General features: G+C 39.1%; 1 protein-coding gene across 1 annotated transcript in view; it reads right to left on the reverse strand.

The window, feature by feature from the left end:
- RALGAPB (Ral GTPase activating protein, beta subunit (non-catalytic)) overlaps positions 1 to 18,642 on the reverse strand; it is a 96,129-nt gene that overhangs the window by 19,874 nt on the left and 57,613 nt on the right. Inside the window, exons 17-22 of the mRNA XM_012662804.1 lie at positions 17,164 to 17,346; positions 15,982 to 16,133; positions 9,931 to 10,118; positions 6,734 to 6,840; positions 4,683 to 4,835; positions 2,303 to 2,512 (exon numbers count right to left, since the gene is read on the reverse strand). Coding sequence (XP_012518258.1) covers positions 2,303 to 2,512; positions 4,683 to 4,835; positions 6,734 to 6,840; positions 9,931 to 10,118; positions 15,982 to 16,133; positions 17,164 to 17,346 — 993 coding nt within the window. The remainder of the gene's footprint in view (positions 1 to 2,302; positions 2,513 to 4,682; positions 4,836 to 6,733; positions 6,841 to 9,930; positions 10,119 to 15,981; positions 16,134 to 17,163; positions 17,347 to 18,642) is intronic.

The following is an 18,642-nucleotide window of genomic DNA, read 5'->3' on the forward strand; positions in this document are numbered from 1 at the left end:
TCAAGTGATCCTCCTGCCTCAGCTTCCTGAGTAACTGGAACTACAGGCACTCGCCACCACACCCAGCTAATTTTTCTATTTTTAGTAGAGATCGAGTCTCCCTCTTGCTGAGGCTGGTCTCGAATTCCTGACCTTAAGGGATCCTCTGGCCTTGGCCTCCCAGAGTGCTAGGATTACGGGCTTGAGCCACCCCACCTGGCCTCTTCTTTTTTTTTTAAGTAAGGTATTTCCTCAGCTTGTTTTTCTAGAAGGATGATCTTCTAATCCAGGAACATAATGCATATATTTCATATCTCTTAATAACTTTTAAAACTTTCTTTCTCTAGGTCTTACACATAGTTTGTTAAGGTAACTTTTGTCAATATCACAGCCATTATTTTTACCTAAGTATTGGAAAATAGTCATTAATTTTTATACTTTTTTGCATAGTTATCTTAACTCTCTCATTTATTTTACATATCTTATTGATTCTCTTATGGTTGTGTAATTAGAAGTCATATTACCTGTATATTATTCCTTAATTCCAATGATTTTTACTTAATTTAGTTTAACATTTCATTGACTTACCTCATTTTGATACTGTACTATAGTTATATAAGATTGTACCATTGGAGGAGAGCTTCCTGTACTTCTATTTTGCAACTTTCTGCTAATCTATAATTATTTAAAACTAAAAAGTTAAAAAATTTCATTGATTAAAAAATTCTCATTATTAAATAGTCATCAAGGTATATATCCTTTACCTCTGATTTTAACAAAAGGTGCCTCTAAATTTGCTTATGGGCTTCCATTTAGAGAGATCTTTAATGTGGACCTACACTACTATTCCTGGCTAAGTTTTTTTTTAAATCAGAATATTGTTCTATTAAATATTGATTTATTTTATTGACTCATCTACTAGTGGGATCAAGTTATTTTCTTAATAGCTTTATTAATATTCCCCAATAATTGTCAAGTTCCTAGGATAAACCTTACTTGGTCAAATTTGCTTAACATGCTCTTAACACATTAACTGCCACGTGAGTTGTATTTAACTCACGCTAGTTTTGAGCCCTGGGCCTCGTGAAGCACGTGTAACTCACATGTCTCTTCACCTTGGGAGCCGAGAGAACTATTTTTCAAGTTGCATATAACTCACACAGAGAAAACAATAAAAAGTAACAAAGTTTTCATTAAATTAGAAAGGATCATTTTATTTCTGAAGTTTTTATTCTATTTTCATAATAAAACACCGTGGCCCCAAGAAAAAAAATTTTTTTCGACTGTGGTAGTCAATTTTGTTAATTCAGAATTCAGTTTGGCTAGCTAGCATCTTTAATACTGTTGTACATATATTTATAAGTAAAACTAGTTTGTAGTTTTTTTTGTATGTATGTGCTGAGAGGCTTAAGTTATTAGAGTTATGCTAAGGTTCATAAATAAACCAGGTATCTTTCTTTTTCCTGTGTTCTGATACAGATTAGAAAGTATGAGAATTATTTTCTTTAAAGCTTAACAATTTTAACTCTTATTGGTAATGTGAACAGAAAATCACAATCTCAGAGACAGGGCTATTTAGGGCTTTTCTTATCTCCCTGCAATCCATACGATGCTATAATTTTCTTCTGGTATATTTTTATTTACTGTTTCTACTCTGTTCAATTTTCTTCACTAGCAATATCACTTATCATTTGTATAGTTTGGATCTTTTGTCCTTGCCTTCCATATTTCCATATGCCTTCCATATTTCTTTTTATTCTCTTCTCTCTGATCTTCCATTCTACATTATGAGTTTTTATATTAGTACTCTGCTGCATCACAAAGTCAATTTTCTACAATGAGGTATGATCATGCCACTGCATTCTAGCCTGGGTCACAAAACAAGACCCTGTCTCAAAATAAATAAACAAACAAATAGATAAATAAAAATGAAAGTGGCAGTGGCATGAAAGAGCAGAGTCAATTGTAGCTTATACTTTCAGTAATAACATTTACTGGGGAAAGATTTTTAACATTCTCTTTTTAATTATCTGTAGATTTCATTTATATGTGCAATATGGGTCCTGCATTACTCAGGAAAATTCAGAGTTGAGTATATTATTAAAGCAGTCCCCTCAGACAGAACTCTGAATGCATTCATGGGTAAACTGTTCCGGAGCTCACACTGTAACCTACAGCAGCATAGAATTTCATTTACTTGCATACAGGAGTTTATCCAGTTTTTTAAGGAAATTTCCTTCTATCATCATAAAAATATTTCAGCTATCACCGGCCAAATGTTAATTTATGCATATATTTACTCATAAAAATTCATGAAAATTACCTTCAATGCTTCTAAGGACAAAAATCCAAAGTGTGAGAGGAAAAGGCGGGCTGTTTGGAATTCCTGGGCAGGAGGTGGGGGCCTGCAATCTGTAACAGGATCAGGAAAACTTCTCTTCTGCAATTCCTCCTCACTCTGTTGCTCAAGGTGTATTTCATAAGCAATCTGCTGGGCCATTCCACTTCTTAATTTCTCATGTCTTTCTTCTAACTGAAATAAACCAAATTATTTCATTGTTTGGAAATATTACAAAAGTTACAGGGTCAAACTTAATTTTAAAATGAAAATAAAGCCACAAGCAACAAAGAAAATGAAGATAATTTTCAGTGATCAACATTGTACTTTCATTCAGTAACATGTTTCAAGGTTAAAACAAATACCAAAAAAACTTCCCTACAGCTTCAACAATCGCTTCTTGATCTCCTCGCTGTGAATAAAAGCATTCTGTCTCTGTTCCCCTTGAAATGGGAAGAGTGGTTGCTCCCACCTTCCCCCTTCCAGATCACTGTCTATCTTCACCCTGCAGTAGCCCCTCATATGGATTACTTGACTGTACTCTTGTAGACGCCCCCGACTCCTCCCTTCCCTTCAGATCAATCCTAGTTTAAAATTCCATCCTCTGACAAGTGATGATCCTTCTAACCAACTGGCTGACAATTCTACAACCTCCTCAATCTTCAGACTTTGGCTACCCATGAGGACACCTTGAACCTCAGATGTGCCCTGCTTTCTAAGCTGTAATTCTGAGATTCCCTCACCAATCAGAAGCTCCCTTCCTGCACTTCCCATACTTTCACTGCTTGAGCTCGTGTTTTACCATCACCGTAGGGCACTCAATCCCTCCTCCTATTTTCCCATGTTATTAGCATCCTTCTGGCTTTATCTGCTTCCCAACTAAGCCTAACACCCTCCAAAACCAGCTCAGTGGTTGGATTGAGAAGAAGCTCCAAAGCACTTCCCAAAGCCAACTTGCACCAAAAAAAGGTCATGGTCACTGTTTGGTGGTCTGCTGCTGGTCTGATCCATGACAGCTTTGTGAATTCTGGCAAAACCATTACATCTGAGAAGTATGCTCAGCAAATCTACAAGATGCACCGAAAACTGCAACACCTGTGACTGGCAGTAGTCAACAGAAAGGGTCCAATTCTTCTCCACGACAATGCCTGACAACATCTCCCACAACCAATGCTTCAAAAGTTGAATGAATTGGGCTACGAAGTTTTGCCTCATCCGCCATATTCACCTGACCTCTTGCCAACCAACTACCACTTCTTCAAGCACCTCGACAACATTTTGCAGGAAAAACACTTCTACAACCAGCAGGATGAAGAAAATGCTTTCCAAGAGTTCGTCAAATCCTGAAGCACGGATTTTTACACCACAGGAATAAACAAATTTATTTCTCGTTGGCACAAATGTGTTGACTGTAACGGTTCCTCTTTTGATTAATAAAGATGTGTTTGTGCCTAGTTACAATGATTTAAAATTCATGGTTCCAAAACCGCAATTACTTTCGCACCAACCTAATAGCAGCAGCAGTAGTACTTTCTCTTTGCTGCCTCTGCCTCATTAATCATCCACTCCCGGCCCCTTACACTCTGCCCCACACTTTATACTCCTTTGAACCTGCGCTCAAAGGTCACCTGCAATTTCATGTCAAAATCCAGAGGCCTTTTCTTATTCTTCCTTCTCCCTGATCGCTCTAGCATTTGACAGTATAGCCCTTCCTCCATTCTTGCCCTTCTGTTCTCTCACGCTCTGACATACCAGTCTCCTACTTCTTGCAATTCTTCTCCTTTGACCTAAGAGACCAATCACCTAAACAAATTAATCATCTAAATTAATCTAAAACCAAATAAATTTTTCCTATATTCCCAAATCTGTCTTCTTCCTAAAGTCCATATTTCTGTAAATGGCACTGATATCTCTGTTACTCACACTCGAAATCTAAAATTCTTTGGCTCTTTTCCTTTCCTCATCAATCCAAGACTGCTTCGATCTACCTCCATAACACATTTTATATATTAAACTTCAGTGACGTAGTCCTTCATTTCGCAGAAGAACGTGCATTGTTGTAATAGTCTCAAAACTGGTCTCCCTTCTCCAAATATGCTCCACTACCTGAGTGTGATTCTGTTACTACATTATTGGAATCTACGATAGCCCAGGTAGTGTAGTGACACCTCTTTCTAAGGATGTACAGTTCCTTTCAATCAGCCACAATCTATATCTGTCTTACTATATGGTAACCGCCCAGAATAGAGACTCAGGTCATCTTACAAATCACCTTCAATAACACTAAAGGCATTGTCTTGACCGTGGAAGTCGTTTAAGAATGTTTATATTCATTTCCTTAACAACAGCTAAAAATTTATCTTACTTCTTCAGTGACAATTTCATGCAAATCTGGAATGCTCAGATCTGCTTTCACAAAAGGAATCTTGTCCACCTCTTCAGGAAATGGCCGATGTTTCACAGTATATTTAAATCCAACATCATTTTTAGGAACTGGGCGAGGTTCAGGCACAAAAAGCTGTTAAAGTAAACAAATAACATTATGGTATTACATATGGTCCAATACCCATCTGTAATGAGATGTATGTCCCTGGTCTCTTAGATGCCTGTGTTTCCCAAGGACTACATGTCATAAAAACTCACTAAGAATTTACACATGCTATAGATAACAGTGAAAGTAAGCAGCCTATGAACCTGTGCACTCTATTTTATTTTTCTAAAACTGTTCATCAACTTATTAGAGATCCCATGATTGACAAATGGGTTGTGAACTTCTACTGCCACAAGCCTGAATCCCCCACATTCAATGGTAAGCCACTTTAGCTAGAGCTCTAAATCTCAAACTTTCTTCCTTCCTCAAGAGCTCTCAAATCATTCCATATAATAAACAACAAGTTTAGGTCCACTGGGCATCTCTAGAAACTGAGTTCAATTAGAACCTTAGCATGGCTTAATTGAGAGAGTACAGGCACCATATCTAGGCCTTCATGGCTCCAAACCCTTGCTTTAATATGTATATGGTGTACAGTGAACCCTCAAAAAATTTTAGCTCTTTTCCTGCTACTGTTCCTCCTCAGTCTTTAATGCCAACTTAGGGGTTTACAGAGCTGGTGACAGAATAATGCCACCAAGAGAAAACAGGGGAGTGCTCCTCATGGAGCAATAAACGTATCTCATCTACCAGAGACATCTAGGATATTAAATGATTTTAGGTACATGCTCCAATTTTGTGGGTGTCTCTTCTAAAGGCTGATAACATTTTATTAAGTCATATTTTAAAAAATTTTTTAGTAACAGAAGTAAAAGCTGGCCGGGCGCGGTGGCTCATGTCTGTAATCCTAGCACTCTGGGAGGCTGAGGCAGGAGGATTGTTTGAGCTCAGGAGTTCGAAACCAGCCTGAGCAAGAGCGAGACCCCGTCTCTACTAAAAATAGAAAGAAATTAATCAGACAACTAAAAATATTTAGAAAAAAAATTAGCTGGGCATGGTGGCGCATGCCTGTAATCCCGCTACTCGGGAGGCTGAGGCAGAAGGATCACTTGAGCCCAGGAGTTTGAGGTTGCTGTGAGCTAGGCTGACGCCACAGCACTCACTCTAGCCCGGGCTACAGAGTGGGACTCTGTCTCAAAAAAAAAAAAAAAAAAGAAGTAAAAGCTTACAATGTAATAAGTGAAAAGAAGAATATACAAAATGACTCAAATTCTAGTTAAGCTTTATTATGTATGAAAAGGAAAAAAAGACTGGAAGGGAATCCAATCCAAAATATCAACAGAGGCTATTTCCTTCTGGATAGTAAGTACAGGTGATTTAAAATTTCTTCTTTATTATCTGAATTTTCCAGCTTTCTCTCATGAGAAATCATTACTTATATAATTACACATATAATAAAGAAAACAAACAGTGCCACCCCAAAAGATTTCATTAAATTACACAGATTAAAAAGTTATACAGTATATTACCAATTATATGGTAATAAATCATATAAAACAATTTAAAACTAAGTCCTGTTGCTAGATATATCAAAGGTCTAGCCAAATTTTTTTTCCTATATGGTATATATCTGACTCTTATTATACTTAAAATTACATGGAAAAAACCTGTTCAGAAAAAGCAGTCCTTACTCCTAAGTGGATGTCAAGATCACCTGGAAAGCTTTCTGAAAATACACCTGCCTTGAAGATGCCTTTAAAGAGTAATTCTATTAATAGGTTCCTAAGAGACGGTTCTGATGCGAACACACTGACTGAGAATCTGGCTAGGGATCAAAAATATCTGTTATCTGTGACTTTTGCTGGAATGTTATTTAACCTTTAAATTACAACACACACACACACACACACACACACACACACACACACACACACACACACTCTCCCCCCATCCCCCGTCACTTCCCTATAACTTCTGTTGAATACCTTCTGATTTGCTTTTGCACCTCTGGGTAAAAGGCAAAGCTGTTGTGCCCAAGCAAGTCTTCCAGACATTCCCCGGACCAGCACAGTGACAGAGGGGAAAAAATCATCTAGAATAAAATTTTTGTGTAAGTTTATATTGCAGACAACAACCATTTAAAATAAACTTATTATCAACTATAGAGCTTCTCATAATCAAAGCCCCAACACAGTGTTTCCAAAGGTTTGATCCTTTGTGTATCACTTTTGTGGTTTCTGCCACACCCATGTACCATAAGTACTATTATTTTACTTTATACCAACCTCACTCTTTCTTTCTTTCTTTCTCTTTCTCTTCCTTTCCCTCCCTCCCTCCCTCCCCTCCTTCCTTCCTTCTTTCCTTTCTTCCTATCTATCGAGACAGGGTCTTGCTCTATTATCTACCTATCTGTCTGTCTGTCTATCTATATACCTATCTATTGAGACAGGGTCTTGCTCTGTCATCCAGGCTGGAGTGCAATGGCATGATCATAGCTCACTATAGCCTCAAACTTCTGGGCTCAGTTGATCCTTCTACCTCAGCCTCCCGAGTAGCTAGGACTACAGGCACACATCATCACGCCTAGCTTTTTTTTTTTTTTCTTGTAGAGATAGGGTCTCACTATGTTGCCCAGGCTGGTCTCAAACTCCTGGCCTCAAGTGATCTTCCTGCCTCAGCCTCCTAAAGTACTGGGCTTGCAGGCATGAGCCACTGTACCTGGCCGTTCTTTCATTATAACTTACATTTATCTTAAAAGAAAACTATGCATCTCTAAATGGAAAGTCATGAATTTTGGTGTGCTAATTATGTATTTTTAAAACACATTTAAAAATACATACAATAATATTCACCAATGTATCAACTAAGATCATCTCGCAGACCTCCAGTGGTCCACATATGCATTTTTAGGAAATGCTGTCCTAGCAAATATTCTTAACCTTCCAATGTTGGGAACAACCTAAATGTAGGAAGAGAGACTGTTTGCAGTGTTCATGCTATATTTGCCTATGCCTTTGTGTACCACTGCCCACCACAGGCAGGCACTGTTCCATCCCAGCAGAAGTTCAGGGGCAGAGTGGTGGTGGTAGTGGTAAAGAACTCAGGATGGACTTCCTGAGTGACCTAGATCCTTTTTCTTATTCCCTACTTTTGTCTCAGGTGTAGGAGTTAAATTTCTCTCTTTCATTTCTTCTGTTATTAACTATTATAATAAACTATTAAAATGCCTTTGTAAATCTATAAAATTCCAATTGTTTATATTTTTGGTAGACTTCCTATGCAATGTAATTACTTGAAAAGAGAGAAGGGGAATCCTAAAAAACCTGGAAAAAGGCCAGGAAGCCCGAAGGGGGCACTGGGATTCTGCAGACTCCTCAACAGATGGCTTGGAAGTAGAAGGCTGAAGGAATCGTTTGTGAATAGGAGGCACAGTGGCCTAGGGAAGAAGGCCAAGCAAGCCTCGATCTGGGGTAGAGAAGGAAGAGGTACCTGCAGAAAAGACTCGGGACCAGTACTTCTGGAGTTAGGCAATGATAAAAGGCCTCAGTCTATTTCATATTAATGTCACTGTATCTCACCACAATATGGCGGAAATTTATGATGGTATTCTTTTATCCAAAACTATAGGGAAAAGTCTCACTTTCATTTTAGGGATTTATGAGATCCTACTCATATATACAATGGACACAGGACTTTAAGACCCTGTTCACCTTTGCAAAGGCAAGAAGGCAAGTCTTTAATCACTGAGCAAATCCTACTGTGGCACAACAATATCAGAAAGGGACAGTATAGGATTTAGGAAATCTGGGTTCCAGTCCTAGCCACACCATATACTTCTCAAGTAACCCTAGCCAAATCAAATGCCCTCTCTGGGCCTTAGTTTCTTCATCTGTAAATGAAGGAACGGTCCACCTGGTGACTCCCTGCATCTCTTTATGGGCACAGATTCCATAACCTTCACTTTTCTTCACCTTCCCAGCAATAAGGGTCTCTCTGGAAACATGCTTCCTTTACATACTGGCTTATACCCATTACCATCAGGAAAAAAATGTACTATGAGTAGTTTGGGTTGCAGCAGTAATCACATACTCTGAGATGGTTTATAACCGGCGTCAGGGAAGGGAGGAAAACAGTACATGTTGTGTTAATAGAAAAATCACTGAAGGGTTTTCAGTAGGGCACTGGTATGGTCAGATCTGTATTTGAGGATGAATACTATGGTGGCAGCAAGCAGGATGGAAGTTAGGGCAAATAAATTTTGGAGTTAGCAAGGGGGTGTGGGGATGGGAGGAATCAGACCATGCTGGAAACAACTGTAACAATCTAGGTAAGAAATAATAAGGCCCTGTATTCGGATATACTGGGAGGAATATAGAGGACAGGAAAGATTCAAAAGTCACTGGGGAGGGGGAAACTTGGAAATCAATTATATAAGGGGGTAACAACATAGAGCAGGCAAAGATGACAACCCAAATTTCTAGCCTGGGTGAATAGCACCAAATAACTGGAATAAAACAACAGTAAGTGAGGGATAGGGGAGTAGAGGGGCAGGATCTAAAGTTTAAAAGGGAAGAAGGCATGACAATGATAAACAACATAAAGTAGCCCACTAAAATAAAGTTTTTATAAAACTTTCCACGAGTGTAGTGGCTCATGCCTATAATCCTAGCACTTTGGGAAGCTGAGGTGGGAGGGTTGCCTGAGGTCAGGAGTTCAAGACCAGCCTAAGCAAGAGTGAGACACCATCTCTACTAAAAACAGAAAAATTAGCCGGCGTAGTGGTATGCACCTGTAGCCCCAGCCACTTGGTAGGCTGAGGCAAGAGGATCGCTTGAGCCCAGGCATTCAAGGCTGCAGTGAGCTATGGTGATGCCACTGCATTCTAGCCTGGGCAACAGAGCAAGATCTTGCCTCAAAAAAACAAAATTAATTAAAAAAACCTGAGAACCATTTCAGATACATATAAAGAGACTTTAAAGATTCTATTTAATATGTATATTCTATTCTATTTTCTGACCCCCTATTTTTTCAGGTGCTATTGTCTCACAGCTAGAAGACTTTCTGACAGATGCACAATTACTTAGCATCTGCAGTCTCTTCTTCACTGATCTGGAAATAGCTTCATGGTACTGATGAACATACTGATTTAGCAGTACAGAAGGCTCAAAGTGCTAAAACTTACTCTGTTCATTTCCAAGAGGTTGCTCCAGCATTGCCAGGATGACACTGTTATCCAAGACAAAGTACCGGAAACTATGCTTGTTTATAGTTGGCAGCCTGGAGTATTTAATCAAAGTGGTCTCATTCACCAGACTACAAGGAGAGGCAGGGCCACTGGGTGAAGGAAATGCACCAAGCAACTGCATAATACTATGGAGAATGGAAAAGATAACAGTTAATTGCCAAAGCAAAATCTTCAGTTTACCTCACACATTAATGTGTCCTTCTGCTGTTCTGAATTTTAATAGACAGCCATGCTTCTTCTTGACATGCCAGACTTTTTTCCCATGGTAAATGCCATGGTGTGCTGTCCAGATTCTCCCCTCCAGGACTGAAAGGCCCATTCCCCTTGATGCAAAGCGATGGTGGCCACAGCTTTCAGCTGAGTCCCTCTCCAAGACTTGCCCATGGTCAATGAGAATCACCTCACGCAAGAGCACAGCTTCCTTCTGGGACAGACCCTATGCAATGAAGTTCGGTTGACACAGGGATATAACGTCCCAGCCTGTTCCCCAGCCTAAAAGAACTCCAGAGAGTCAAGCCAGCTCCAGAGCGCTTTGTTGCAACTGCATCACAGTTTAGTGTCTCCCTCTACCCAATTCTGTTTCCTGCATTTCCCCATAGGGATTGATCCTGACAGCACTTTCCAATAAACTTCTTGCAAGCAAATTTCTCTCAGAGTTTGCTACCCAGGGAACATGACTAACACCACTTCCAATCCTGAAGTCCTAAAGATATATTCAAAAATCTGCTGGCAGACTCCAGGCTTCAGCATTATTCTAGCTAAAGCATTCTAGACCTAGAAAAGGATCAGCCAAACCCCTTCATTTTTCAGATGAGGAAACTCAGGCTGCGAAGAGATAGGTGATTATAAAGAAACCAGAAACCAGGGCCTGCTGCCTTCTCACTGTGTGATGATGAGTTGATATCACACTCATTTTATAGATAAGGAACTTGAGGCACGAATAGTTACATCTCACAGAACTGATGTAATTATTTAACAAAAATATATAAAGAGAAATGCTAACTGGAATTCAGCTGATCAAGCCTAAACTTTCAAAACATTTATATCCATATAGATTTCTGCATACATTCAATTAACAATAATTTACATAGCACTTACTATGTGCCACGCACTATTTTAAGCACATTATACACATTATTTCAAATAGTTTCATAACAATTCTATGAGATAGGTACCATTTTATTTACCATTTTAGAATGAAGAAACTAAAGCACAAAGAGAAAGTATCTTGTAATTAAAACAAAGATTTTATCTGTGGTTCTAATATCATCTGACCCTTCAGGTACATCTCATTTGAAAAACCAATATTCCACAACAACCCTTTTTCCATCTCAATCCTCAGCTTGAATGGCCTCTCCTCTACTCTTTTACTCTAAGGCTTAAATCCAAAGATCTCTGATAATGGAAGGCAACACTGCTCCTTCCATTTTCTCTCCTCTTACAAGGAGGACTAAGAATTTCAAGGACCAAGAAAACCTGATGTTAAGTTCAGGCCTCTAATGATTTGTGGGAAACACAGGAAAATCAGTCATGAGAAAATGTGGCCTTGGTTTTCTAAAATGGGACAGAGACAGACATCATAAAGCATATGGGCCAAGTGAGACTGTCGTGTTCCATGCAAGATTCTAAGATATTATCAAATAGGTTGTGAGTAAGGGAATAGGTCGCTAAGATCAAATCATACCAGCCTAACCACATTTTCTCTTCTGGATATTGACTGGATTAGAAAGGCAGATAAGTATCTCTGAAATTAAGACATACAAGTATTTGACAGTGTATCATGATAATCTTGTAGATAAGATTTAAAAATTCCTGTGAACCTGAAGGAAATCCTCTGGTGATATGCTTTGTAAGTCTATCTGTTTAATATTTTAATCAACATCTTTGATTAAAACACAAATCACAGGCTCCTTAAATCTGCAGTTGTCAGGCCAGGCGTGCTGGCTCACATCACTAATCCTAGCACTTTGGGAGGCTGAGGCAGGAGGATTGCTTGAGCCCATGAGTTCAAGACCAGCCTGATCAACATAGTGAGACCCCATCTCTACAAAAAAATTTAAAAATTAACCAGGTATGGTGGTACATGCCTGCAGTCCCAGCTACTCGGGAGGCTGAGGCAGGAGGACTGTTTGAGCCTAGGAGTTTGAGGTTCCAGTGAGCTAAGATGATGCCACTACACTCTGGCCGGGGCAACAGAGCGAGACCCTGTCTCCAAAAAAAAAAAAAAATCTGCTGTTGAGCTGCAGATATATCAGAGTAAGAGTTGAGATCTAAAAGAATCTTAAAAGACTAAAAATAAGGAGGTAAATCTTACATGAAGAAATTTCAGGTTTAAATGTAAAGTTCTGTGCATTATATCCAAACACCCCCAAACAAGTAAGTACAGGAGGAGAAAGATGAAAAGTAAACATGTGAAAAAGACTAAAGGATTTTAGTTGACTTAATGCAAATCACCAGGTTCTCAAAAACCCAATGCAGTCTCTGAGTACAGTTCAATGAAAATATAATAATCTACAGGATTTAAAGAACATCAAACCACATCTAGAATATAGTACTCAGTAAACCACCTGTAAGAGGTACATAGTCAAATCTACAACAGTTGAGAATAACCAGAATGATAAAGGTACTTGAATCTCTGTAATATAAAAAATATCTCAAGATACCAGGAGAAATAGAGAGAACATGAGCATTGCCTTCAGTTACCACTACTGCCAAGACAAAAAAGATTTCACTAACAAAACCTGACTTAGAACCAATAGGTAGACGTTAAAGTGGGACAGAGTTTAGTTCAATGTAAAACATAACCAGTTTTTAAAAACTGAAATTAGAACTGTGAAAATTAGAAGATAAATAACTTGATAAATGTCTTAAGCAAAGGGGCTGCTGAAATGACTTCAGAGAGTCCTAATTCTGAATTGGTATTAGTATGCCAAGGGGAAAAAAACCAACCAGCTAATCCATACTCCATTATTGTCTACTATGTACTCAGCATCATGAGGGTTGTCAAAGAAAGATATAAACGTGACCTCTACCCAGATTGGGGAGATAATGCTGGCATGGATCAAATATAACCAGGTACAATCATGACAGTATAGAATTCCATGCTGTGTGGTAGGGTCAGACAGAATGAGCATAGAGGTGCAGAAAAGAGTCATCCTGCAGAACCAGAATAACCAAAGAAGGTCCCATGGAGGTAGCTAGATTTGATTTGAGCACTGAACAGTGAAGGATGTGGCTGAGGGGAGAAAAGGGAGGCCCTAAAACCCAGGGAATGAATACAAGCAGGTGTGAGCATGGCCAGTTTACAGCCACAAGTTCCTTCTGCCCAACTATGGCAGAAGGAATGAGTTTGACCAAGGAGTTCAGACAGCATGGCAAGAAATAGAGATCTACTCAAGGTTTTTACTCACTCAAGCAACAGGATCAAAATTGTGCTTAAAGACTCACGCCTGTAATCCCAGCCCTTTGAGAGACTGCTTGAGGGTAGGAGTTCAAGACCAGCCTGGGAAACATAGTAAGATCCTGTATCTACAAGAAAAAAAGACCAAAAAAAAAAAAAAAAAAAAAAAAAGCTGGGCATGGTGGCGTGTGCCTGTAGTCCTAGCTATTCAGGAGGCTGAGGCAGGAGGATTGCTTGAGCCCATGAGTTCAAGACCAGCCTGAGCAACACAGTGAGACCTCATCTTTACAAAAAATTTAAAAATTAACCAGGTATGGTGGTACATGTCTGCAGTCCCAGCTACTCGGGAGGCTGAGGCAGGAGGATCACTTGAGCCCAGGAGGTTTGTGGTTGCAGTGAGTTATGATGACACCATTATACTCCAGCCTGGGTGACAGAGTGAGACCCTGTCTCAAAAAAAAAAAAATTGTGCTTAAGGATGATGAGTTTAGCAATAGAATGCAAGATGACCAGGAAGGGTTGAGACTGAAAACAGGGAAATCAGGCAAGGAGTGAGGAGGGCTGGGACTAGTTTGCTATCTGAGGTTGCAGAGAATGGAGGAAATATTTTACAAAAATAAAGTCTACTAGACTTAGTCACTGGCTTGATATGGGGAATGACAGAAAGATAAATCAGAGAGACAACCAAAGGTTTGTCTTTGCATAACTGGCAAACGGCAATGATACTAACAATTGTGAGAGAACAGAGAAATGTAGTTGGCCAAGTGTTTCATGACAACAGTACTCTTCAGGACACCCATCAAGACTGAGATACCATTTGTAGAGTTGCCAGCAAAGACAAGACAGCTGAAGAGAAACAGAAGAGCCATCTAGATAACTACTGGCTAGGTTAGGGAGAAGCATCCTGGGGCTCTCTACTCCTCCCAAGCATATGTCCAATCCTCACTGCCAGTTATACTCTCATAGGAACACCCCATCCAGGCTAGGATGAAGCAAACTTATTGTTGTATAATGAAGAGTTCCCAGTGAGAAATGTCCTTCCCCTTTCGCTCCATATCCTACTCACCTCTTCAAGGCATACATCAAGTTTTAGTTTTATGACACTTTTAAGGCTACCCCAGCCCACAAATGGTCTTCTCTCTGAACTTTTATTACTTTTAATAATAAAATCAGCATAGGCACATGCTTCAGCAACTGTACTCACACTTTTCTGATTGTCTAGCTATTAACCAAACCTCCACAAAGTCACTGAAAGTCCACAGCATAGTGAGCAGGGCTAAACTACAGGAAACACTCTTCTAAAAATTTACTGAATGACCCAAGCCCACAAGGAAGAGAAACAAATCCAACTTCACTGTGCATACCCCAAGTACGCACAGGCCACTGCACTCACAGAAGATGCTGAGATCTTGGTAAGGGCTGACTTACACGTAAATCTTCAAGTGATCTTGTCTGCCACCACTTTACTAAGACCAAGATAAGCCAACCCAGAGTGACTTGACACTCCCCCTTCCTGATTTTATAAAAATTTTCTGTCTCTTCATCCACGCTTATCCTTTCATTAGCCCCACCTTTCCATCTGTACTATGCTTCCACCTAACCTTCTCCACTTCACTGTTCCCTTCAGTCCACAACTGTGACTCAACTGCCTTCTTTAACTCTTTCCACTCTCCTCACTTGCCAGTCAAACACAAACTCTCTCAACTTTCTCTGCTACTCTTTTAAGGTACCAGCCTCTCTGTCTCTACCACTTTACCACCAAAATGCTTGAAATGGCAGGCTTGGTGCCTTCTTAACCACGCTGTCTTATAGCTCAAACTTTGCCCATCCCCTCAGAGTCAGGCCCACTGTCATTTTCCCTAGGAATGTTACTATGATTTCCCCTTATCGGGAAGTACTCATTTCCTCCTTCCAACTCTCAAGCATTTTATTTGTACATCTTCTCTTGGAGGACTTAATTTCCATCTAGTATTATAGCTATTTGTGTTCATATCTTGCCTACTGGACAAGATGATGCAGAGGTGGTCATAACTGAATCTGATTTATCTTTATGATCCTGTGACCAGTTCTTCAGAGAGAGTTCATAAATCTTGGCTGAATGAACCCATATTATATGATAAAAATGGTGTAGTAAATAATACAGACCACTGAGCTGGGAAGCAGACCTAATAGTGTGACCACAGACAGACAGACCCTGCCTCTGGACTTGGCTATCAAAGTAAGGGGGTGGAGTAAGTCTCTCCAAGATCCCTCCCAGCTCTAACATGATATGACTTGAACTGCCGTCAACCAGTACAGAAAAACAAGGTCTCATGGCTAAGAATGGGGTTTTTACATAAGGAAAGAAAAAAAAGAAAACAGAAAAAATGGAAAACGAGGACTCAAAACTCTCAGCCCCAAGTTCCTGGTTTCTTTTGGTCTAAAAACCAGGTTAAAAAAATTTTTTTTTCTTTTCATTTCTGGAGAAAAGTATCCTAAAGGGGCTGAGTCACTTGATGCTAAACAATCAGTGAAGAGATGAAACAACATGGGTCACTGCTAACCCCATCTAATTTCTAGGCACAATCCCTGTGCAGTCACTTTCATACCATGTTAGGGTGGCTTCAGCAGCATCCTTTACCCTCATAGATGCAGGGTTTGGCTCCTTGTCTCCTTTGTACTTGACCTCTTGCTCACTGTTCTTGGACTTACTTCCTGAGATACCCAGTTCCACAATCTCCAGTACTTCCTTAAGGCAGTCCTAGAAGAAGGAAAAGCAGATCAATTTTTTTTTAACATAATTTTCTTATGAACAGATGAGAAAATCCATCAAAACGCTAACAATGGTTGTGTCTTGGTGGAAGGACTCCAGTTTCTTCCCAACTTTGTTTAATAGGCATATATTACTTTCATTGTAATATAATAAATTTTATACCCTCTCCAATTTCTCTTTAAAGAACTAAATTTGAGTATTCAGAGAGTTAAATAAGATAAATTCAATTCGATTTTATCAGTCACAATTCTTGTAAAATTACCATGGACTGTAAATCATGAAAGCACAAGTGAAAGAGATGAAACAGTGATTCAGTTAAACTTGGGATAATTTAAGACATATTAGATTAGCCAAAGAAAGCTCATCAGTGATTGACATTTTTAAGCAATTTCTGGTATCATAACTTTAGAAGCCACAATGAAAATGACTAAGATTTAACCAAGAATACTATATTTAAAATTACATAAAGGCCTCTATAAATATCCAATGACCCTGATATCTCTAACTTATACTGTGAATTCTTTATAATACCTGCCTCCCTGTAAGGAAGGTATTACATGGAATAATGACAGGGAAAGCAGACTAGACATCTGTGCCCACTTGAAAGTGGAGAAATGAGTGTGCAATAACATTTATAGATAGAAACAACCTTTACGAACAAACTATGCTCTAGGTTTGCAGCCTGGCAATCAACTGTCCTTGGTTTAGTGATGGATGACCAAAGCGCCTACTAGATATCTCAAGGCTACCATCCTCTTAAGAAAGAACAGTCTTGATAGTTCAGATAAATTAGCTGAGGTCCCATCTTTCTAAAGAACTTCTATATCAGTTCATTTGTAACCAAATATAAGCATGATGACAGTTTTCAAGTTGTACTCAAAGGACAAGTATTTTACTGAAACCTAACAAGTTTAAAGTGTGCAATACTATATTTAAATTTAGACAATCTCTTTTAAAAGGCATTTTCCCAACATACATTTTTGTTTCTACTTAATGGTTTAACATTAAATAAACCGACCTTTTCATCTAGCATATCAGGGTGCTCTGTCAGCCAGACACAGAGACACTGAAAGGCTGCCACTATCATGGAGTGCAGATCCCGGGAGTGAAGTGGAGCTGGCCGACTGCACTGGTACACAATGTAGCTGCACACAGAACTGATGGCTCGCTTCCGGTCTCCTGAGTCAACCATCACCTTTACCTGAGCATATTCATTTGGGGAACAAAAAGAGTCAGCTAGGAACCACTGTACTAATTTTAAAGCATCTGGACTAAGGTTTGACCTATTCGAGAATGTGATACACCACAGGAAGTCTTGCTTTTTTATATACAGGAACAGAATATTTCAGATATACTATCATCTAATACTCCATGAAGATAGTCCATTTTTCAAATCCTAAAATATAATATTAATAGTATTTTGTTTCAGCACAGTTTTTCATGTCCTAAAACTCAAACCCCTTGGGCACACCTACTCATCACTGCCAGAAATTCAAAGGCTAGCTGGCAGTGGACCATGTGCACATTTTTAAGGTTCATAACCCAACCTCACAGTGATGTTCTATGCTCTGCACAAAGTTCTGTGCAGCTGCTCAGAGTTATAATTACCATACAGTAAACTACACGTATCTAAAGTGTGCAAATGGTCAATTCTGACATAAGTACATACCTGTGAACTATCACCAGAATCAAGGTAGTGAACGTATCCATCACCCCTAAAATCTCCTCGTGCACCTTTGTAATCCTTCCTCCCACTCTTCTTTGCCCTCCTCCTTCAGCAATTGCTGATCTGTTATCGCCATAGATTAGTTTGCATTTTCTAGAGTTTATACAAATAAAATCATACAATATGTCCTTCTCTCTTGGGGGAGAGTCTGGCTTCTTTCACTCAGCATAATTATTTTCAGATTTATCTACATTTTTGTGTGCATGAATTGTTCATTTCTTTTTATTGCCAAGTGTATTGTATTCCATTGCATGAATATACCACAATTTGTTTACCCAGTTACCTGCTGATGGACATTGGGTTGTTTCCAGCTTCTGGACATTACAAATAAAGCTGCTAAGAACATTCGTATATAAGACTTTGTATGGATATATGTTCTCTGATCTCCTGGGAGTGGAATGATTGGGTCATATGATAGGTATATGTTTAGCTTTTTAACCGCCACGCTGTCTTCCAAGACGGCTGTTCCATTTAACATTCCCATCAACAGTTCCTCCACACCCTCACCAACATTTGATATGGTCAGTCTTTTATATTTTATCCATTCTAACAAGTATGCAGTGGTAACTCATGTGGCTTTAATTACATTTCTCTAATAACTAATGATATTGAGCATCTTTTGATGTGCTTATTTGCCATCTGTCTTTTTTGGTAAAGTGTCTATTCAAATCTTTTGCTGCTCTTTGATTGGGTTGTTTATTATCAAAGAGTTTTTGTTGTTGTCTTTTTAAAAGATTTTATTAAAGGTCTTTATGAAGCAACATCCAGACT

This window comes from Propithecus coquereli, unplaced genomic scaffold, assembly GCF_000956105.1.
Source record: "Propithecus coquereli isolate 6110/MARCELLA unplaced genomic scaffold, Pcoq_1.0 Scaffold780, whole genome shotgun sequence".
Classification (NCBI taxonomy): domain Eukaryota; kingdom Metazoa; phylum Chordata; class Mammalia; order Primates; family Indriidae; genus Propithecus; species Propithecus coquereli.